The 18,957-nt window shown below is 44.2% G+C and overlaps 1 protein-coding gene across 3 annotated transcripts in view; it reads left to right on the top strand.

Annotated features, from left to right (window-relative positions):
- Nucleotides 1-18,957, top strand: part of PDE4DIP (phosphodiesterase 4D interacting protein) — a 73,580-nt gene that overhangs the window by 42,743 nt on the left and 11,880 nt on the right. For all 3 annotated transcript variants that reach the window (XM_069967387.1, XM_069967385.1, XM_069967386.1), the window contains 11 exons: nucleotides 445-591; nucleotides 1,544-1,607; nucleotides 3,766-3,860; nucleotides 5,174-5,290; nucleotides 5,763-5,897; nucleotides 6,028-6,140; nucleotides 7,352-7,491; nucleotides 13,981-14,081; nucleotides 15,523-15,635; nucleotides 17,522-17,897; nucleotides 17,997-18,132. In XM_069967387.1, coding sequence (XP_069823488.1) covers nucleotides 445-591; nucleotides 1,544-1,607; nucleotides 3,766-3,860; nucleotides 5,174-5,290; nucleotides 5,763-5,897; nucleotides 6,028-6,140; nucleotides 7,352-7,491; nucleotides 13,981-14,081; nucleotides 15,523-15,635; nucleotides 17,522-17,897; nucleotides 17,997-18,132 — 1,537 coding nt within the window. The remainder of the gene's footprint in view (nucleotides 1-444; nucleotides 592-1,543; nucleotides 1,608-3,765; nucleotides 3,861-5,173; nucleotides 5,291-5,762; nucleotides 5,898-6,027; nucleotides 6,141-7,351; nucleotides 7,492-13,980; nucleotides 14,082-15,522; nucleotides 15,636-17,521; nucleotides 17,898-17,996; nucleotides 18,133-18,957) is intronic.

Here is an 18,957-nt window from a genome sequence, read left to right as displayed (position 1 = left end):
AGAGGCAGAGGATATGATCATCTTCAGTGGGCCGTTATGTGTTTGGGGAGAAACCTTCTCCCCACTGACAGTGCAGGCCCGCCCCAGACTGGGGAATCACTGTGACGCCCCGTGTTTGGGGTGGACCATCTAGAGAGCCGTTTGTTAGGCTCTGAAAACCCATACTTAGATAGAGGGCGACTGGGTCGGGGATGTCAATGTCATTGCACGTAAAAAACAAGTGAATGTAAACCAGCCTGGTATACACATACATCTATCCTAAGAATAGATATGATATAAGGGCGAACTAGATGGAGCAGGGGTGTTTTTATCTGCCGATAATCTTCTGTGCGTCTATGCTGAGGCCCCTCCTATGTGTTATGTTCCTAAGCGTTGCCTCAGTCAGGGCAGGGTACAACACAGAGGTTGGATAGTTTATTGGTTATTTTTCCTTTATAATTGTAGATCTCCTCAGAAAAGATGGATCAGACGTCAGTCTGTCAGAACTGCTTACTAAAAGAGCAAAACCCAGGCGTCAGTCCGTCCAATGAGAACCTATCCAACTTCATTCATCTCCAGAAACTTGTGCAAGAAAAAGAGAAAATAATTCAGGTACAGTATTTGCTTTTGTTTTTTCCCCCCTCTTCCCAATTATGAATGTGACAAAATAAATCCCCGGATCAGCGACCCCCCCCCCCCCCCTCCAGGATCTATAACCTATATAATATCTATAATCTATAATATTACGTTCCATATCCAGGCCCCTCCTCAACCTGACACTGGTCCCTGCAGTTACATTTACTACAATTTACAACTATAACTCTTTGTTCATCTGTATTTTTATTGAAATTCACACAACTTTTATGAATCAAACAATCTTAACCCCTTAGTGACCGCCCATGCATATATTTTCCATCGTAGCTAAGGGGCTTTATGCTAGGTCGCTGTTCTTTTACATCTGGTGCAGTTTATTATGAGTGCTCAGAGGAACACAGGTTAAAGGGGTATTCCGGAGGACAATGATCAATAGCTGCCCGATGTAACAGATTGCACAGTGTCATTGGACACCTATTGGACCATGCTATTGGGCAATGCCTGCAACGCCCACAACATGCTCCCCCTCCACCCCCCATCTGCAAAAGTTATCACCAGAGACTGTCATCAGGAGAAAGAAGAGCATCGGAGAGCAGACCAGGTAGGACCCCTTTCTGATCTCCAGATATCCCCTTTAAAGTCCCCTTATGAGGCTAGTTAAATATTAAAAGTGATATAGTTTGATACATTTAACCTCACCGTCACCACAGTGCACCATAAAATGCATGAATGGTGTTTTTTGTTAATCTGCTTCTCTTAAAAAAAAAAAATCTATCAAAATGATAACATGCTAAACCTATGCCCACCACCACCACCACCCTTGGAAACAAAAAAATCTGTAAGTTTTATCACATGGAGCTTAAATTGTAGAGAACCAGAACTCGTCAGGCAGGCGTGACCTCTGACCTCGACCGTCCAGTATAAAAATCTCAAATATTTAACATTTAAATACTTGTATCTATCCCCCCAGGCGTTCACCCAGAGCTACTCCGTGCAGCCCATCAGCATGAAGTCTGAAGATCTGGATGCCAAGGGTAAATTTCTTCATCATTGTTTTCTGATTTCCTGATATTATATGTACAGAAAATAATGATTCATTGTCTAGATTGACAATGAATCGCTATCGCTCTTCTTGCAGTGGTTTGGTCATAAAACCCAAACCTCCTGTATATTAGTGACAGCCAGAGCCGGAGATGAGTAGATTTTCTCCCCTTAAAATCACCTTAAAGTATCCCTGTCACTTAAAAAAAAACTTTTTTTTGATATACAAATATGTCAAAAGTTTTGATTGGTCTAGGTTATTGGATAGAGCCAGGAGCTCAGCTTAACGCTTCCCTCCTCCTCTCTCTGCAGGAGACGGCGCTATAGACGTAAGGTCCTATTCCATGGCCGGATCAATAATGTAAACGAGCGCCAATCTGCTAGATCGTCGCTCGCTTACTGGGCCTATTCCATGGCCCAATAATCGTTTAGCAAGGGCTGCAGGGACATCGTTACCAATGTCCTTGCAGCCCTTGTTGTTAAATACCATACATTACCTCACCAGGCTGCAGGACTTCTCCTGCACTTCTTCTCCCCGGGTCACGCACGCAGCAGCAGCAGCTTTGGAGCGGCCTGTCTGAGCTGACAGGCCGCTTAGCCAATCACTGGTCGCGGCCTGTATGGCAGCCTGGTGAGGTAGTGTATGGTTTGTTAAATCGACAGTCACCCGCAGCGCACCGCTATTCCACGTAGCGATGCGCGGTCGGTGACTGATGATTTTAGGTTTGCACCTGAATAAACGATCATCGGCTGATTGTTTTCTCTATTCCACAGAACGATAATCGGCTGAATCGGGCGATTATCGCTCCGTGGAATACAGTAGGCCCCTTAGAATAGAATATTATCATTCTTTTTATGTACATGTACAGTCATGGCCAAAAGTTTTGAGAATTATACAAATATAAATTTTTACAAAGTCTACTGCTTCAGTTTTTAAAATGGCAATTTGCATATACTCCAGAAGAGTATCGCAGCTAGAAAGATTGCACCTAAGTCAACAATCTATCGCATCATCAAGAACTTCAAGGAAAGGTTCCATTGTTACCAAAAAGGCTCCAGGGTGCCCAAGAAAGATCAGCAAGCGCCAGGACCGTGTTTCAGCTGCGGGATCAGGCTACCAGCAGTGCAGAGCTTGCTCAGGAATGGCAGCAGGCAGGTGTGAGTGCATCTGCACGCACTGTGAGGCGGAGACTCTTAGAGCAAGGCCTGGTATCAAGGAGGGCAGCAAAGAAGCCACTTCTCTCCAGAAAAAACATCAGGGACAGACTGATATTCTGCAAAAGGTAGAGGGAGTGGACTGCTGAGGACTGGGGTAAAGTCATTTTCTCTGATGAATCCCCTTTCCAATTGTGTGGAACATCTGTAAAACAGCTTATTGGGAGAAGACGAGGTGAGCGCTACCACCAGTCTTGTCTCATGCTAACTGAAAAGCATCCTGAAACCATTCATGTGTGGGGTTGCTTCTAAGCCAAGGGAATCTGCTCTCTCACAGTCTTGCCTAAAAACACAGCCATGAATAAAGAATGGTACCAGAATGTCCTCCGAGAGCAACTTCTCCCAACCGTCCAAGAGCAGTTTGGCCATCAACAATGCCTTTTCCAGCATGATGGAGCACCTTGCCATAAAGCAAAGGTGATAACTAAATGGCCCAGGGAACAAAACATAGAGATTTGGGGTCCATGGCCTGGAAACTCCCCAGATCTTAATCCCATTGAGAACTTGTGGTCAATCATCAAGAGACGGGTGGACAATCTAAAACCAACAAATTCTGACAAAATGCAAGCATTGATTGTGCAAGAATGGATTGCTATCAGTCAGGATTTGGTCCAGAAGTTGGTTGAGAGCAGCCAGGGAGAATTGCAGAGGTCCTGAAAGGGTCAACACTGCAAATATTGACTTGCTGCATTACCTCATTCTAACTGTCAATATAAGCTTTTGTTACTCATAATATGATTGCAATTATATTTCTGTATGTGATAAAAACATCTGACAAACACACATAAAAAACAGAGGGCAGCAGATCATGTGAAAATATAAGATTTGTGTCATTATCAAAACTTTTGGCCATGACTGTATATAAAATATTAGGCAGATGAGTGGAACTTTTACCTGTTTGGATTACATTTCTTTTTCATATGTTTTGGTATAAAGATGACGGAAATGAAAATAGTGAAACTTTGAGAAGCGATCTAGCGAAAGCCAGAGAAGATCTGAGACTCGTCCTGAGGAAAATGAGAGAATATCAGGTAATCCTTTTACCTCTTAACCCCACATGTCGGTATCTTGCGTATCTTTCCTTTGTCCCGTAATAGTTTTGATTGCTGGTGGTCTGAATACCAAGACCCATGTGATCCCTGGAACAAAGGATCTGGGGCGCCCCTCCTGCTCTGGTGGCAGCAGATGTCCGTGTTATCTGATCCTTGTTCTGTCAGATATTCCAGAAACCTATGTGTAAGTGCGTTCATACACCTTATACTAGAGTCAGTCCTACCAGCCGCCACTAATATAAGGTGTATGAGGGCCTCTTGACACCAACAGATGATATCGGTGAACATAGGGGGTGAACGTGATGGATTTTCACTGCCCAACCCTATTGTTCTTGAAGGGATAAGCCAGTGCTAGAACGGTCTAGCTTCATCTTACTCTTAGGCTGCATTCACATATTCAGTGATTTTCAAGGCCGTGGATGAAGTCTGCTACCTGTGATCAGGGGCGAATTAACTTTACCATAGGCCTCGAGCTGTTCACTAAGTCTGGGCCCCCCCAGCCCACTGTAACTATGGCAGCACTTATGTGGTGTTCATAGTATGGGATAAATCAGGGCAGAACTGTAGCCAGGAGACAATACTCTACTGAAAGTAAAAGCCTTTTTGGGTGGCCATGGGCCCTTCCAGGAGCTCAGGGCCCCGGGCTACCGCCCAAAACGGATGTATTATAGTCCGCTACTACCTGTGAACTGAGAAAAAAAAATCAGTTTTGTATCCTGTCACATTCGTGTCCGTGTTGTTCAAGGATCTGTATAAACCTTTTAAAATTACAATGATTACATCATATCTGTGAAAAACACGGATGTACACGGATGTCATATCCACAGGATGCATGAAAAACATGGATCTCATAGACTTCCGTGGGGGAATCCGTGCCTTGATCATGTCCGAGTTATGGCATTTTCTATTGTTTCATGGAACGGATTGTGGATCCATGAAAAAACAGACTGTGTGACTAACCCAATGGAACACAATGGGCTATAAAATTGTCCATGATCACGGATCTGTGATAACGGACAACTTCACGGAACGTGTGAATAAGGCCTTACCCTCCTCATAGGGAACATGTGAACATTTGGCCGTCTTCCAGGCAGTGTCTGTCGAGGCACCAGTGGTTGGCTGGTAATAATCTAGATCAGCTGTTTCAGCCATCTAAGTGTATGAACAGCTTTACAGTATGGAGCGCAGCTCTGAAGCTAAAGCTGCTGCATCAGGAAAAGTGAGGAAAGTGACTTGGACCATTCCTTTGGCCGAGATTTGGATAAATAAGGAGTTTTCTTGTTTCTGTACAGCTGGAAGTTTCTGCTCTTCAGTCCATTATTATGAAGCAGAATGAGCAGCTGCGTGAACAGGCGGCAGACATGGATACTCTCACCAGAAGCGCTCAGATAAAAGAAGAAATGATTAAGGTAAATTACTGGTACAAAGTAATATAACTTTTTTTTTCACATATATACTTCCATTGACTGGGAACTATAAGGGGCGACATGGCCCCATCTGCTGCCGCCAACACCGCAAAGAGTGATCGTATTGGGTGGTTCCCCCCACCCTGTACTGCAAATATAATTATACAGTACACAGGGGGAATGGGACCCTTAGATGGCCCCTTACTGCTGCCAGTCAACAAAAGTGAATATGTAAATAAAAAACTATACATTTATTTTAATAAAGGTATACTACAAAGTAATATAACTTTATTAAAACATTGTATTAGCGGGGAAAAAAATGAATTGTATTACCACACACAACCTGAAGACAGGGGTGGCGCTGCCTTTTGCAAAAAAGAACTATGTTTTTCTAATTCTGGATAACCCCTTTAAGGACTTTAAAGTAAAGTAAATTTAACAAGTATACATTAAATTTCTTCTATTTTCAACTCAGGATCTGCAAGTCAAGCTGGTTGATCCAGAAGACATACCAACTGTGGAGCTTTTAACCCAGCAGATCTTCACCTTAAAGGAGAATATAGCGTCGCTGAATATGGCCAGCCAGGGCCATCTAAGACATACACAGAAGGTATGTGGGGGAAGGGATTGTGTATGTAACTCTATATATAATTCTATTACTCACGGGATATTCTATATTTACTTCTGTGTGTGCCAATGGAGTCATACCCATTTCTGTCTATCTTTACCTTCTCTCATAGATATTTAAGTTACTTGAAGAACTTGCTACAAATAAGAGCCGACTGAATGAGGCGATGCAAGCCGAGAAACAGCTGTATAGTTGTATAGTGCCATTCCAGACGGAGAATGACAGGTAATGGTGATATTGCTTTATAGGATGGTGCCAATGCGACCAAAACTACAACCTCCTGCATGGACTGTCAGCAGGTCATGATGGGAGTTGTAGTTTTGCAACCTGTGGCTCTTCAGGTGTTACAGAACTGCAGTCCCTATCATGCCCTGCTTGACAGTTCATGGTGTGAGTTTTAGCTTTGCAGACTGTGGCTCTCCAGGTTGCAGAACTACAACCCCCATCATCCTCTGTGGCTCTCTAGGTAGCAGAACCACATCCCCTATCATGCCTTGCTGACAGATCATGATGAGGGTTGTAGTTTTGCAGCCTTTGGCTCTCCAGGTTCCAGAACTACAACCGTAGCATGGACTGTCAGCAGGGCATGATGGGAGTTGTAGTTGAGCAACCTGTGGCTCTACAGGTGTTTCAGAACTACAAACCTCATCATGCCCTGCTGTTAGTTGATGCTGTGAGTTGTAGTTTTGCAGACTGTGGGTCTCCAAGTGTTGCAGAACTACAACCACCCCATCATGTCCTACTGACAGTTCATGATGGAAGTTTTAGTTCTGCAACTTGTGGCTCTCCTGTGTGTATTGTACAGTACAGTAGCGTGAAGTTTTAGTGCATGTTTACACTAAGGAATCCGTGCAGATAACATCCTGCGGATTCCGCTGCTCCGCTGCCGTGCCGTAGACTCCGTTCTATGCTCCAGCAGATTCCACCATCCACCCAAAGAATTGACATAATAATGAATGATGATACCATGAGTTTTGAATTCCAATCTGTAGCACATTGTCTCTGTTTACGAGCCGCAATTATGGATGCGTGTGAATGCCCCTCCCCCTTCTACAAATCTTTTTTGTTTTAAAGTTGCCCATCCATTGTGCAATATTCTGCATTGAACAGTCTAATTTAAGATAATAAACTGCTGTAGGAAGTGGAATACATATTAGGGGACATATCCCCCGCTCACCCAATGCAACAGGTGTACAGTACATATCTGCCATGATTTACACCTGCGAGCAGTAAATCTGGTGAGCGGAGGATACGGCTGACCTATGGCAGGGAGAAGGGGGCAAATCTGCATCTTCTCCCAGGCGTATTCCAGGGGCGCAGATTTCATAAATGACCCCCATTGATTGTAGTGCACAATACTCTATTGGCTAGTCTAGAATATTTTGTCCATTGTTACATTTAATAAACCTCCTGAAATATTTTTATTTGTTTTAAAGCTTCAGTTCCACTTCAGCCCTCCACAATGAGCTGCTAGCGGCACAGGCCCTGAGAGGCCAACTGGAAGAGGCCCTAATGAGGACAATGGAGCAGCTAGTGGCCCTGCAGTCTGACAGCAAGGTTCCAGCTTGTTTTGGAGGTGCGGATAAAGGGTGTTTGACTTTTCCTCACAAGCATGCTTTCTAATTCGTATGGATTGGTGTTTTTTTAACTTATTTTTTATTGCACTGATTTTCGGCATTGGTGGCGGTTAACATTCCAAAAAGCACTTTCACTAACAAATACTGCTGAATAGGGATTTACTAACGGACTGACCGATTCTAGATGACTTAGCTGTAATGTGTGGATTCTAGAAATTTTTAAATGTAATTATTATTTTGATACAGTTTAGTAAACTTCTAGTTATGCTCCACAATTTGTCTGTTAGGCTAAATAAAGTTTTTTTTATCTACATGCTGTGTTGTGTTTAATTGTTCCATAATACTAGGTTATCTATTTAAAGTGTACTTTAAAGTAATATTGCCGCCGCCTTTCTATATAAGGAGTCCTCAGCACCCTTCTTAAACTTATATTCGGGACATATAAAGGATTTCAAAAATTATGTATGTTATTGTTGGTGAACAGTGCCATAGGGGTGGGGCTTATCAGCCGTGGTGCCCCATATCTCCGACCACATAAGCTCTGTAGACCCCGCCCCTCTGTGACATCATCAGCATCTAGGCCCCGTGCCCTCCGCAGCCTTTGAAATGGTCTGACCTAAAGGCCTAGGCCCCATTCACTCTAGGCTGGCCCCTTTCAACGGCTGCAGAGGAGGTGGGGCCTAGACAGGGATGATTTCACTAAGGGGCAGGGCCTATGGCACCGATGTGGGCGGAGACATGGGGCACCACTGCTGTTAGGCTTTGCCTCTACTGCACTTTCCACCAATAATAACATGCATTTTTGAAGGGAGAGACCACCAAAAAATCCTTTATACGGTAAGATATGAAATGTCCGGAATATAAGCTTAAAGTGTCACTGTCGTTAAATTTTTTTTTTGCAGAAATCAGTAGTCCAGGTGATTTTAGGAAACTTTGTAATTAGGTTTATTAGGCAAATATGCCATTATATGCATTTAAAAAGCCTTTCCCCAGGTCCCCCCTCCTTTCCTTTCTGTCATCCACTGCTCAGAATCAGGAAATCTCGACTCTTTTTCATCAGTCGGATCCTGTCTGAGCTATGGAGAGGGGAGGGAGGAGGAGGGAGATAAGTCACCAGCAGAGAGCAAAGACCAAAGGATTACACAGCAGAGGAGCTATTCAGAGTGCTATTCAGAGGTTAGAAAGGTCAGTGGTGACATCAGAGGAGAGAGCCCGGTGATGTAGCTGTAAATTAACTCTTTGTTGTCCTGTTTTGGTGCCTCATCTCCCTCTCTTCATAGGAAAACCATGAAGACAGGGGGGGAGAGCTTCAAACTGCTTTTTCATCATGATAAAAATTCATTTTTCGGTTAATAAACCTATAATTACAAAGTTTCTTAAAATCGCCTGTACTATTGATCTCTGCAAAAAAAAATTTAACAACAGTGACACTTTAAGAATGGGGCTGAGAACTGGAAAGGGGGTGACAGCTCACTCCAGTATCAGCACTCCAGTTTTTTTTAATTTTTGCCCATATAATGCACACTCACCATCACTATTCCTACAGTGCCATCTGTTTCAGTCTAGCTCTGCAGCAACCATAAAGTTCAGTACTGTAACAAGGTCACATGACCAGAACATGACATGGGTTTGTGTATCTGAGGAAGTGTTCTGTCCTGGGTCAGCTGACTTTACCTGTGAACTACAGGATGACATCATCACCTATCAGCTCACAAACTCCTCCCCACTCCCGTCTAGCTGTATAATACTACACGTTTGATTTCATCGAGGAGTGCTGTGGATTTTCCATTACTACTATATAATACTGCTGCTATCTCAATATGTAGCGCTCATTTTGCCATCAGAAAATGGACACCACAGCAGAACCCGAACAGATCCTGTCCTATATGTCAGTGTCCAGAATCCTTAGGATCCAACATACAGTACAACAGATCAATTATAATGGCTTCTACCATGAACATAGGCAGCAACGCATACTGTACCCGACCACAACCTTTATGACCTCAAATGATATGACCCATAATGCATTGGTGAAGACTGTAATAAACTAATGACATGTGCATGTGTGTGTGCTGTGTTTGGTTCACTAAACTGTAACGCTAAGCTGAAGCGCTGATAACTTTTTAAACAATACAGATCCAAAAATATTCACTTTTATACTAAAAGCGTGTGTATATAGTAAGGTTAGTTCAGCTTGGACCGAGGTAAGTAATACTCTGACGTGCTGTACAAGGGTGGAGACTTACTAGAACATTACCTTCTCTCTATGTGCAGTCAATGGCTGTTTAACCATCAACCTACTTCCTACCTTTAAGGGGTATACCCACCTGGGGTAGTTATGCCATATCTATATGCACAAGATAGGGCATAACTGTGAGATTGGGGGGGGTCCGACCACTAAGGACCAACACAATCTCGAGAATGAGATGAGTCAACCTTGGGTACGTTTGCTTCTGTAAAATGGGGCTCTGACCTTTATAAAAGGTACATGGTAGGAAGCAAAGGATAAGAGGCAGGGACTTTACTTTGGAGTGAGTGACTGAGCATGTGCGTCCACCAGCACTCAGCTCAGTAGGTGGACGTGCGCAGTGCTGTACAAGGCGTTGGATCATCTAAAATGGAGAAGATGTGCAATAGTGCTACATCTGCCCAGAGGTATCATGCCTTATGGTGCTTTTACACAGAAAGATTTATCTGTCAGATATTTGAAGCCAAAGCCAGGAACAGACTCTTAACAGGGAACAGGTCATAAAGGAAAGATTGAGATTTCTCTTCTTTTCAAATCCATTCCTGGCTTTGGCTTCCAAAATCAAAAGTCAGATACATCTTTCTGTGTAAACGCAGACTAAGAAACATTCATTATTGTATATGCAACGAGAAAAAAACACAAACGGCGCTGCATGTGCAGGTCAAAACACACTTTGGAGGAACATGCATGTGTGCGCGAATGCACGCTCACCTGAGGTGGGTCGTACACAATTAGGCACGACTCTAATAAGCGCTCTGGATCAACGGGGGATGCTGCCTTCCATCTTCCGATTCTCCAAAGTGGATGACATCCACTACTGTTTTACTATAAAAGATTGTTGTTTGTTACCTATACCATGATGAAGAGGGGATTGCACCCTCAAAACGCGTTGCATCAAAAGCCTGAATTTGACTTCACACCAGTGCCAGGTGTTCTCTTCAATCATAGAAGGAACAGGGAAACGTGGCCGGTGTTCCAAAAGGGGTGTTTGCGCCAGACGAATCCCACCAACCTCTTCCTTGTACTGCTATTGAAACATTTATTAATGAAAGAGATGGTATCCATGGCAGGTTTAGGGTACATTCACACCTAGCGGATCCGCAGCAGATTTGTCGCTGCGAGTTAGCAGCGAAATCCGCTGCGGATCCAGTACTGTGAATTTAAATGGGTCCCATACACGCAGCGGATCCGCTGCATGTATGGGCCCCAGCCCCCTTAACCCCCGCGCCCCTGGCCAAAAGCCTGCACGCCCGCAGCCCCAGCCTCCCCGTCTGCCCGCACTGCCGGCCACCCCGAGCATACATTACCAGCTCGGTGCCGCGGCTGTGTGAAGCTCCTGGCTCCCCTCGCTCCTCTTCAGCCAATCAGTGCACGGCAGCCCTGATTGGCTGAAGAGGAGCGAGGGCAGCCGGCGGTGCAGACGGACGGGGGGCCGGGGCTGCGGGCGGGCAGGTTTTCGGCCGGTGGTGCAGGGGTTAAAGGGGCCGGGTCCCATACATGCTGCGGATCCGGTAGGTGTGAACGTACCTTTACAAAGTAAAAAACACCCTACCAACATCAAACTTTGTCAGTTAATCAACCAACAAAATATCCTGTGGCACAGAGTTCTTTAACTATGGCTCGACGGAAAGAGCCGAGTACAGTTCTCTTCCAAAGTACTTGGCTCTTTCCGTCCCTCCATAGGAATGAATAGAGCGGCGGGTCACGTGCTGACCCAGCACTCTTTTCATAACAGAGCCGGCAGGGTCCGATCCGGAGATCGCCAGGGGGTTCAGGGGTCGGATCCTACTTTTCCTCTGTCCTGTTGATAGGGGAAAAGTGAATTTTTTCCGGAATACCCTTTTAAGGCTACGTTTACACGTCAGTATTTTTCATCCGTTTCCACTGAACAGGAAACACAGAATCCATTTCAACCCATTAATTTCAATGGATCTATTTATACATCCTGTAAATTTGCGCATCCGCAATCCATGACAAAAAAAAAATAGAACAGGTTGTAATACGGTCCATAATTGCGGAATGGAAAACTTAATAGAAGTCTATGGAGAGTGCAACATTTTTGGAGAGTACAATCCGCAAAAACATCTGCATCACAGATCCATTTTATATGATATCGCCAAGCTCCTTTAAAGGGGTTATCCAGCGCTACAAAAACATGGCCACTTTTCCCCCTACTGTTGTCTCCAGTTCAGGTGTGGTTTGCAATTAAGCTCCATTTACTTCAATGGAACCGAGTTTCAAAACCCCACCCAAACTGGAGACAACAGTAGGGGGAAAGTGGCCATGTTTTTGTAGCGCTGGATAACCCCTTTAAGGTCGCAAAGACATCAAGGGGTGGATCCGAAATCTCCTCCTGGTTCCTCTTGCTTTAGCTTCCAGATATGGACGCTGAACAAAATGCAGATAGATGAGCCAGCAAAGGAGCTCCAATGACAGGATCATGCTGCATCAAAAACTCCATGTTTTACCAATAGAGAGAAGTTAAAAACTGCAGTGGATAACTACTGTACTTTCAGCAAACAGGATAGAAATGACTGCAAAATACCCCCCAGACGACCATGTGACCTTTTCTGGTGGTTGGGACAGCTAATGACATCATTTTTGCCATCCCCTTTTTTTTCTTCACTACACCATTATTTGCAGATCCGCAAAAAATGGATAACAATGCGGAACACAATACAGATGCACAGATGTTGATAAAAAATAGAGGATCCAGATTTTCATCCTTAAAAATAAATGGACTTGTGAATGTAGCCTAAGTAGGAAGAGTAGCTGGTGGAAATACAGGATGAAAGGATGAAGGAGGTGGAGAGTCTGCAGAGCCAGGAGCAGAAAGCAGAACAAATCTAGTTAACCTATGTCTCTCCTTGTGATGGATTCACAGCTTACACTGCTCAGTACTGCTCTACAATGTCCTTCATGATGCTGCTTCTGAGGGTGTGCTACAGAGAGTAGAACATGATAACCTCTGTTAAATGTATGTGAGACATTATAACAGCTAGTCTCCACCCACTAGCTCACAGATGTGGCCAACAGAACGCATAAACTGGTGACATTTTATAATGCAAAAGGGCGCTGGTTGACCTCAGGGAGATCAACCAAAAACACCTCAGAGACACCATCACGTGTCTCAAAGTCAGTGTTCTAGGACATTGCCCCCGGGAAATCAAATATGCAAAAGAACACTCCAGAGACACCATCAGAGTCTCAATGTAGTAGCCAGAATCCTACTCCACACTGATGAGGGGCAAATACCCCAAAACAGCTGTCTGTGGATGGATATCTTGCTTAGGTGGTTTCCTTAATTGGGGACATTCCTTGGCTTGGTTGTTCCTTCCCGGAGGAAGGTCTGGCTAGCTCACTAAGTTGAGACTCTGATGGTGTCTCTGAAGTGTTCTTTTGGACATTTTATAATAACCAGAAGTGCCACTCCTTATGTTCACACATAGAACAACATTCTGCTTGAGTAAGCTGCCTGATGTGTTGTAGGGGCTGTGCTGAAGTGCAGTTTCTCAATTCCATTTCTCTTCTTTCCCTCACTCTCCCTGCCCTAAGTAATTGAGTTAAAACTCAGCTCCACCTCTATGACACTTGAGCTTAGAAAGAAAACTAGATTTTATAACTTTGAAAACAGCCATCAGCTTAGAGACATTTCTTTTATCTCTGGATCAGCTACCTGCCCATGTCGTTATGATATAGAACTCTTACTTATAATCAATGAGTGCACTGTCAGCGCAGTGAGGCATAGCGGTGCTAGGGCCCAAGGAACAATAGGCCCCACCTCCTTGACACTATTCATAGCCAGAATAAAGGTGTTTTTTTATTATAACTAAAAACATAGAGAAAGGCACCAAAATTGCGTTCTGAATTTTCCCAATCTGTGGCTGCCGAGCTGTTGTCCATGATACCTGGCCAGCCTAAGACGGTTATCTCTCTCAGCCTCCCCACACACATGAACGTTTGACATGTCTGAATATTCATGTGTTCTTTATTGGAAAGGGTAAGTCGCAGCCTGATTCTGGCTTACTTCTTCTAAAACAAAATGGTTGAGCAGTAAAATCCATCACGCCCGCCCCCTATCTCCCCCGATATCATCTTTTAGTGGAGAGCCAAGAGGCCCCCCCATACACATTATAGTGTCAGCCAAACCCACCCCACTGGCCATCTCTAGTATAAAAAAATAAACCCTGCGTGGAGTCTAAACCCTGTTACTCCTTAACCTTCTGATATTCAATCATAGGTACAAGTAACAATAAAAACAGCGCTGAGAAGAGAACAAATCAATGTACTGAACCTAAAGGAGATGGAAGTAATGAAAAGATGAAAGAAGATGTGCAGAAGGTAAAGACCACCGCTCAGACTATGTTGATTTGTTGGGCCAAGCTGGTGTAGAAAAACCTAAGACTCTCAAGTTTAAAGTCAGAAGTGGACTTTAGGTGACCTTATTTGTCAAAATATACAAAAGGTTAAAAAGAAGGCCTTATTTTAGAGAACAGACCGCAATTTTTGGGATGTCCCCTTTAAGTACATCATTAAAGGGGTTGGCCACTTTATAGTAAAATTGCTCAGTGTACAGTATTAGTAAGTGTACTCACTGTATATACTGACAGCAGCTCCCTGTACTCACTGTATATACTGACAGCAGCTCCCTGTGTACCTCATAAAGCTAAAATCAGACTCCCCTCCTCCAGGCTGTGCTGTCCTACTCTGTGGTGTTTCTTTCCATGAGATGGCTGACATGGAGGAGCATGTGACCATGCCCCGCCCAACAGTGTCCACCACTAAGCCTGTATATGCCTATGGTGGACACTGGGGGGGCAGGGCATGGTCACATGCTCCTCCATGTCGGCCATTTTATGGACAGAAACAAAACAGAGCAGGGCAGTACAGCCTAGAGACGCCGGTCTTATATTAGGCCCCGCACGCCTCTTAGTGAATGCGGTCAGCCGGGTGCCTGAACCTGCGCCCGGTGTACTAAATCTACACCTGCTTCCAGCAGGTGTAGATTTGGTCATGATTTACGCCTGTGAGCAGGCGTAAATCAAGATAAATGAGGCGCAGGAGGAGGCCACGCCTCCTCCCGGCCTTGTCATACCCAGGGAGAAAGGGCGAATCTGCACCTTCTCCCTGGCATACGCCTCAGGCAGACATTTCATAAATGTCTCCCTCAGTGTTAGAGATAAAAGCAAAGAGGAGAAAGGGCTACATACCAGCTCAGATTGTGGACAGGGGGGAGAAAATCCTTGCAGGACAGCTTACCCAGGCTAAATGAGGAGAGAGCAGAGAAAGAAAACAGAGTCCACAGCAAACAGAAGAGACTGCAAATGTAAAGGTACACTTTTTCAACGGCAAAAGTCAAACTTTTTAATAAAGACCTATAGAGAAAAAAAAATTGCCCTCCAACATAAAACTTACAAAGGAGGAATAAAAAAAAAAGTCTAAAAATAGGTCCAGAGTTCATCTTTAGACCAGTCTGCAAATATTGGTGGGGGGATACAACTAACACTGGATGTTCCTGGATGTTGCAAATGGCCAGCCCCCAGTGCATAGCGACAGCCCGATGCACAGGAAACTAACAGCGACGAGTGCGGGAACTGGGCGCGTTTCAAAAAAGGACTACGCCACCTGGATCCCCGAGCCAGTATCGATCGGCTAATGTAAATTTTAATGTAGATTATATCTATACATGTAAATATAACAATTTTATTAAAACCTGTATTTTGGTATTTGGTATTGGTAATTATCTATTTATGGTCATTCTGGTGTCTTTTATGTTTCACAGTTAAAGAATGAGCTTCAACATTTGATCAGCAAAAAGAACAAGGTAGAAGAAGAGCTGCATGGTCACAAATCTGAGCTTAAAAGTGCTCTGAAGTTTTCAGCACTTGACATGAGGTATCATTTACTCTAAATACTGCATGTCATGTCCATCCATTAGTTATTAGGGTGCTCTTACACAATGCAATGCGATTTTATTTATTTATTTATTTTTAAAAGCAGCCTATCAGGCCCTGCCTTAAAGGGATTACCCACTTTAAAGTAAAAATAGTTCAGTGTACAGTATTAGTTATACTCACAGTACTTACACAGCCCGGTTAATGCAGTAATCAAGTACTGTTCTGCTAGATGGTCACTCGCTTACAGAGCCTATTAAATGGCTTGATGATCGTTCAGTAAGGACTGCACAAGCTTTGTTAGCGATATCTGTGCAGCACTTCCTGCATATAGAAAGTAATTATGTATATACTTACCTCTCCACACTCCCCGGTATCCTCCTGCCAGTTCGTTAAAGTGTCTGAACCCGTCTCTGAAGTGACAGGTCAGTGAATGGCTGAGCGGCCTGTCACTTCAAAGACAGATTCATAAGCTTCAGAGGTGGCTGCAGTGAGTGGAGAAATGCCAGGAGGACATGGGGAGCGTGGAGAGGTAAGTATAATCTTTATTATTTTACTTTACACTGTCATCCGCGTGCATTACTTTTACACGTAGCAATGTGCGGCCGGTGGGCGCTGGTTTTTAAAGTGTCACTGTCATTATAACTCTCAAAATCTAAATCAGCAGGGGATGTGATATAAAGCAAGTTTGCAATTTACATTGTTTTTTTTTTTTTTTTATCACGCTTTAAGACAAAGCTACACTTACCAGAAATCCAGGTCCAGTCTCCTAAAGCTTTTTAGTTTGGTGCTGGTTGGAGAAAAAAAAGCCTGAACACATGAAGTCCTGGCTTGTACAGAGAGTCACGACTCAATGTGTTCATCAATGACAAGACTGCCTCCTCTGTGAGCGCTCAGATGACCAGGACTTCCTGTGTTTAGTCTCTTTTTTTCAGAGACTAAACACAGGAAGTCCTGTGTTTCTCATGATAACTAAACAAAATTGCTCTATATCACATCCCCTGTTGATTTAGATTTTGAAAGTTAATAGGGCCCTTACTGACAGCAGCTCCCTGTGTACCCTATACGGTTAAATCAGGCTCCCCTCCTCCAGGGTTTGCTGTCCTATTCTGTAGTGATTCTGTCCATAAGATGGCCGACATGGAGGAGCATGTGACCATGCCCCGCCCCCAGTGTCCTTTATAGGCATATACAGGCTCAGTGCTGAACACTGAGCACGGGCCATGATCACATGTTCCTCCATGCTCAGTCATCTTATGCACAGGACCAGCACAGGACAGCACAGCCCGGAGATGGGGAGCCTGATTTTAGCTCTATGAGGTACACAGGGAGCTGCTGTCATTATATACAGTGAGTACACTTAGGGCCGTATTACACTGCCCCATATTAAGGAGCAAGCGAGCACCGAACTGTCAGGTCAGTGCTCGCATGCTCCTCGTTCCTCCCTCGCTGTCTTTGCTATTACACGCACAAACAAGTGGAGGTCCGCATGAGGGGCTGCCCAGACGATCCTTAGATCGTCCAGGTGGCTCATAGAATTACACGGCGTGATAGCCAGCAGACCATCGCCGTCATTGTCCTTTTGATAGGTCATGTTTTAAGACAATGATCAGCTGACATTGTGCATGTTGGCTAGTCGTTGCCTTTTAACATGATCTATTACACCAAATGATTATCGTCCGGTGATCGGCCAAGTACGGCCACTTATCGTTTGGTACAATAGGGCCCTTACTAATACTGTACCCTGAACTATTTTACTATGGCCAACCCCTTTAAGAGAGTCCTAATAGGATTACAATTATTGCAGACCCACCAAAGCAACTTATGTTCCCCTTATTCAGCACAAGTGTTGTTTTATACCTTTCCATTCCTTTTCGTTATTTGCAGACATGTGACACCTGACCTGAGTCAACAGACGAAGTTCAACCTAAGTGTGGAAAAAGCATGTGGAACAATGGAACAGTGGATGGGTACAATGGAGATGGGAGAAGGAGCGGAGATGACAAGAGAGATGAGAAAGCGAAAAGCGCCAATAAACTCGGATGACAAGAGTCAAAACATTGCAGGATGCCTGGAGAGAAACAACAACGTGAACTCCATCACCAACACCAAAGAAAATAAGTATATAGAGATGGAAGCACATAACGCTATTACAGGCCAGACAAGAGAAACATCGCTCAAGAGAAGTTTAAGTGCATTGAATCCGGCAAAGGAAGAATTCCAGATTCCTAGGAAGACGGCACCTGGGAGATATTATTCAATGGTATGTACAGTATAGTACATGGTAATAGTGCCAGTATAGAAGGATTGTGTATATACTATATACATGACCTTATGTGTATACTTGTATGTCTCACTGTAGGATGACCATAGACCAGCAGCCAGTTGTCTTTCGGTACAGAACGGTATTCAGAAGTGTCCGCAACATGTGCGAATAGACACTCCGCCTCGAAACAGATCAGTTTCATTGAGTGAAAGTCGAAGTGGATCCCAGTTAGGTTTGTACTATACTCAGTGCTGCGGGAGCTGAGAAATACACCATGTAGGATGTAATGTATTTATCTATATCACTGCTCATTCTGGGCTTAGGAGTCCAGTGGGTGGTCCTACTTAGTGACTGACAGCTGTGTTTTGTGTGCATTTGGTGTCCTACCACGGGTGTTGCTAGTTTGAACACCTGTAACTCAAAGTCAAGTGGTAATGAAGTAATGTTTAAGTTTTGCCACTAGGTGTCGCTAGTATATGTATTTGTACCTGATATTGCACAGCTGTAGTGAACAAGGGGTTATTGTTTGTTTGTGATCTGCATACCCATGAGAGCTATCCTTCTCCTTTACCTATCTCTATCCTCCTTTCTCTTCGCACTCTCTTCTCCACCACTCACAGGAGCTGTTACACACCCTGTAGGAAGTTGTCACATGGGGAGAGGAAGTTTAGACCCACACTAGTTAGTTCTCATCTGTTTCTCAGAGAGGCAAGACACACAAGCCAGAGTCTTCTGCAGAGTTTAGCCAGGAGCCTGGCTCTGCCAAGTTCCCCGTCTGGGACAGACCAGCTGTAGTGTACAGACGCTCAAGAAGGACACAGAGACTTTCTTCTTCAAAGCAACACTTCTACCTAGATGCAGTGCTAAACACCTCCAAAGCGGACAAGTCAGGGATCATCCCAACCCACGCCGTTGAACGTCTCTAAAAGTGCAGGACAGTATCCTAAAGCAGAGGAACTGATCCGGATAGAGCAAAGCAGCTAAGAGCCTACATACTCTATCTCACAGCACAGGTGAAACCAGATAACTTTGGACACCTTGCTCAACTCAGGTACCA

This window comes from Dendropsophus ebraccatus, chromosome 4 (assembly GCF_027789765.1).
Source record: "Dendropsophus ebraccatus isolate aDenEbr1 chromosome 4, aDenEbr1.pat, whole genome shotgun sequence".
NCBI lineage: Eukaryota > Metazoa > Chordata > Amphibia > Anura > Hylidae > Dendropsophus > Dendropsophus ebraccatus.
The sequence above is the reverse complement of the archived record's forward strand: the minus strand, read 5'-3'. Positions and strand labels throughout refer to the sequence as shown.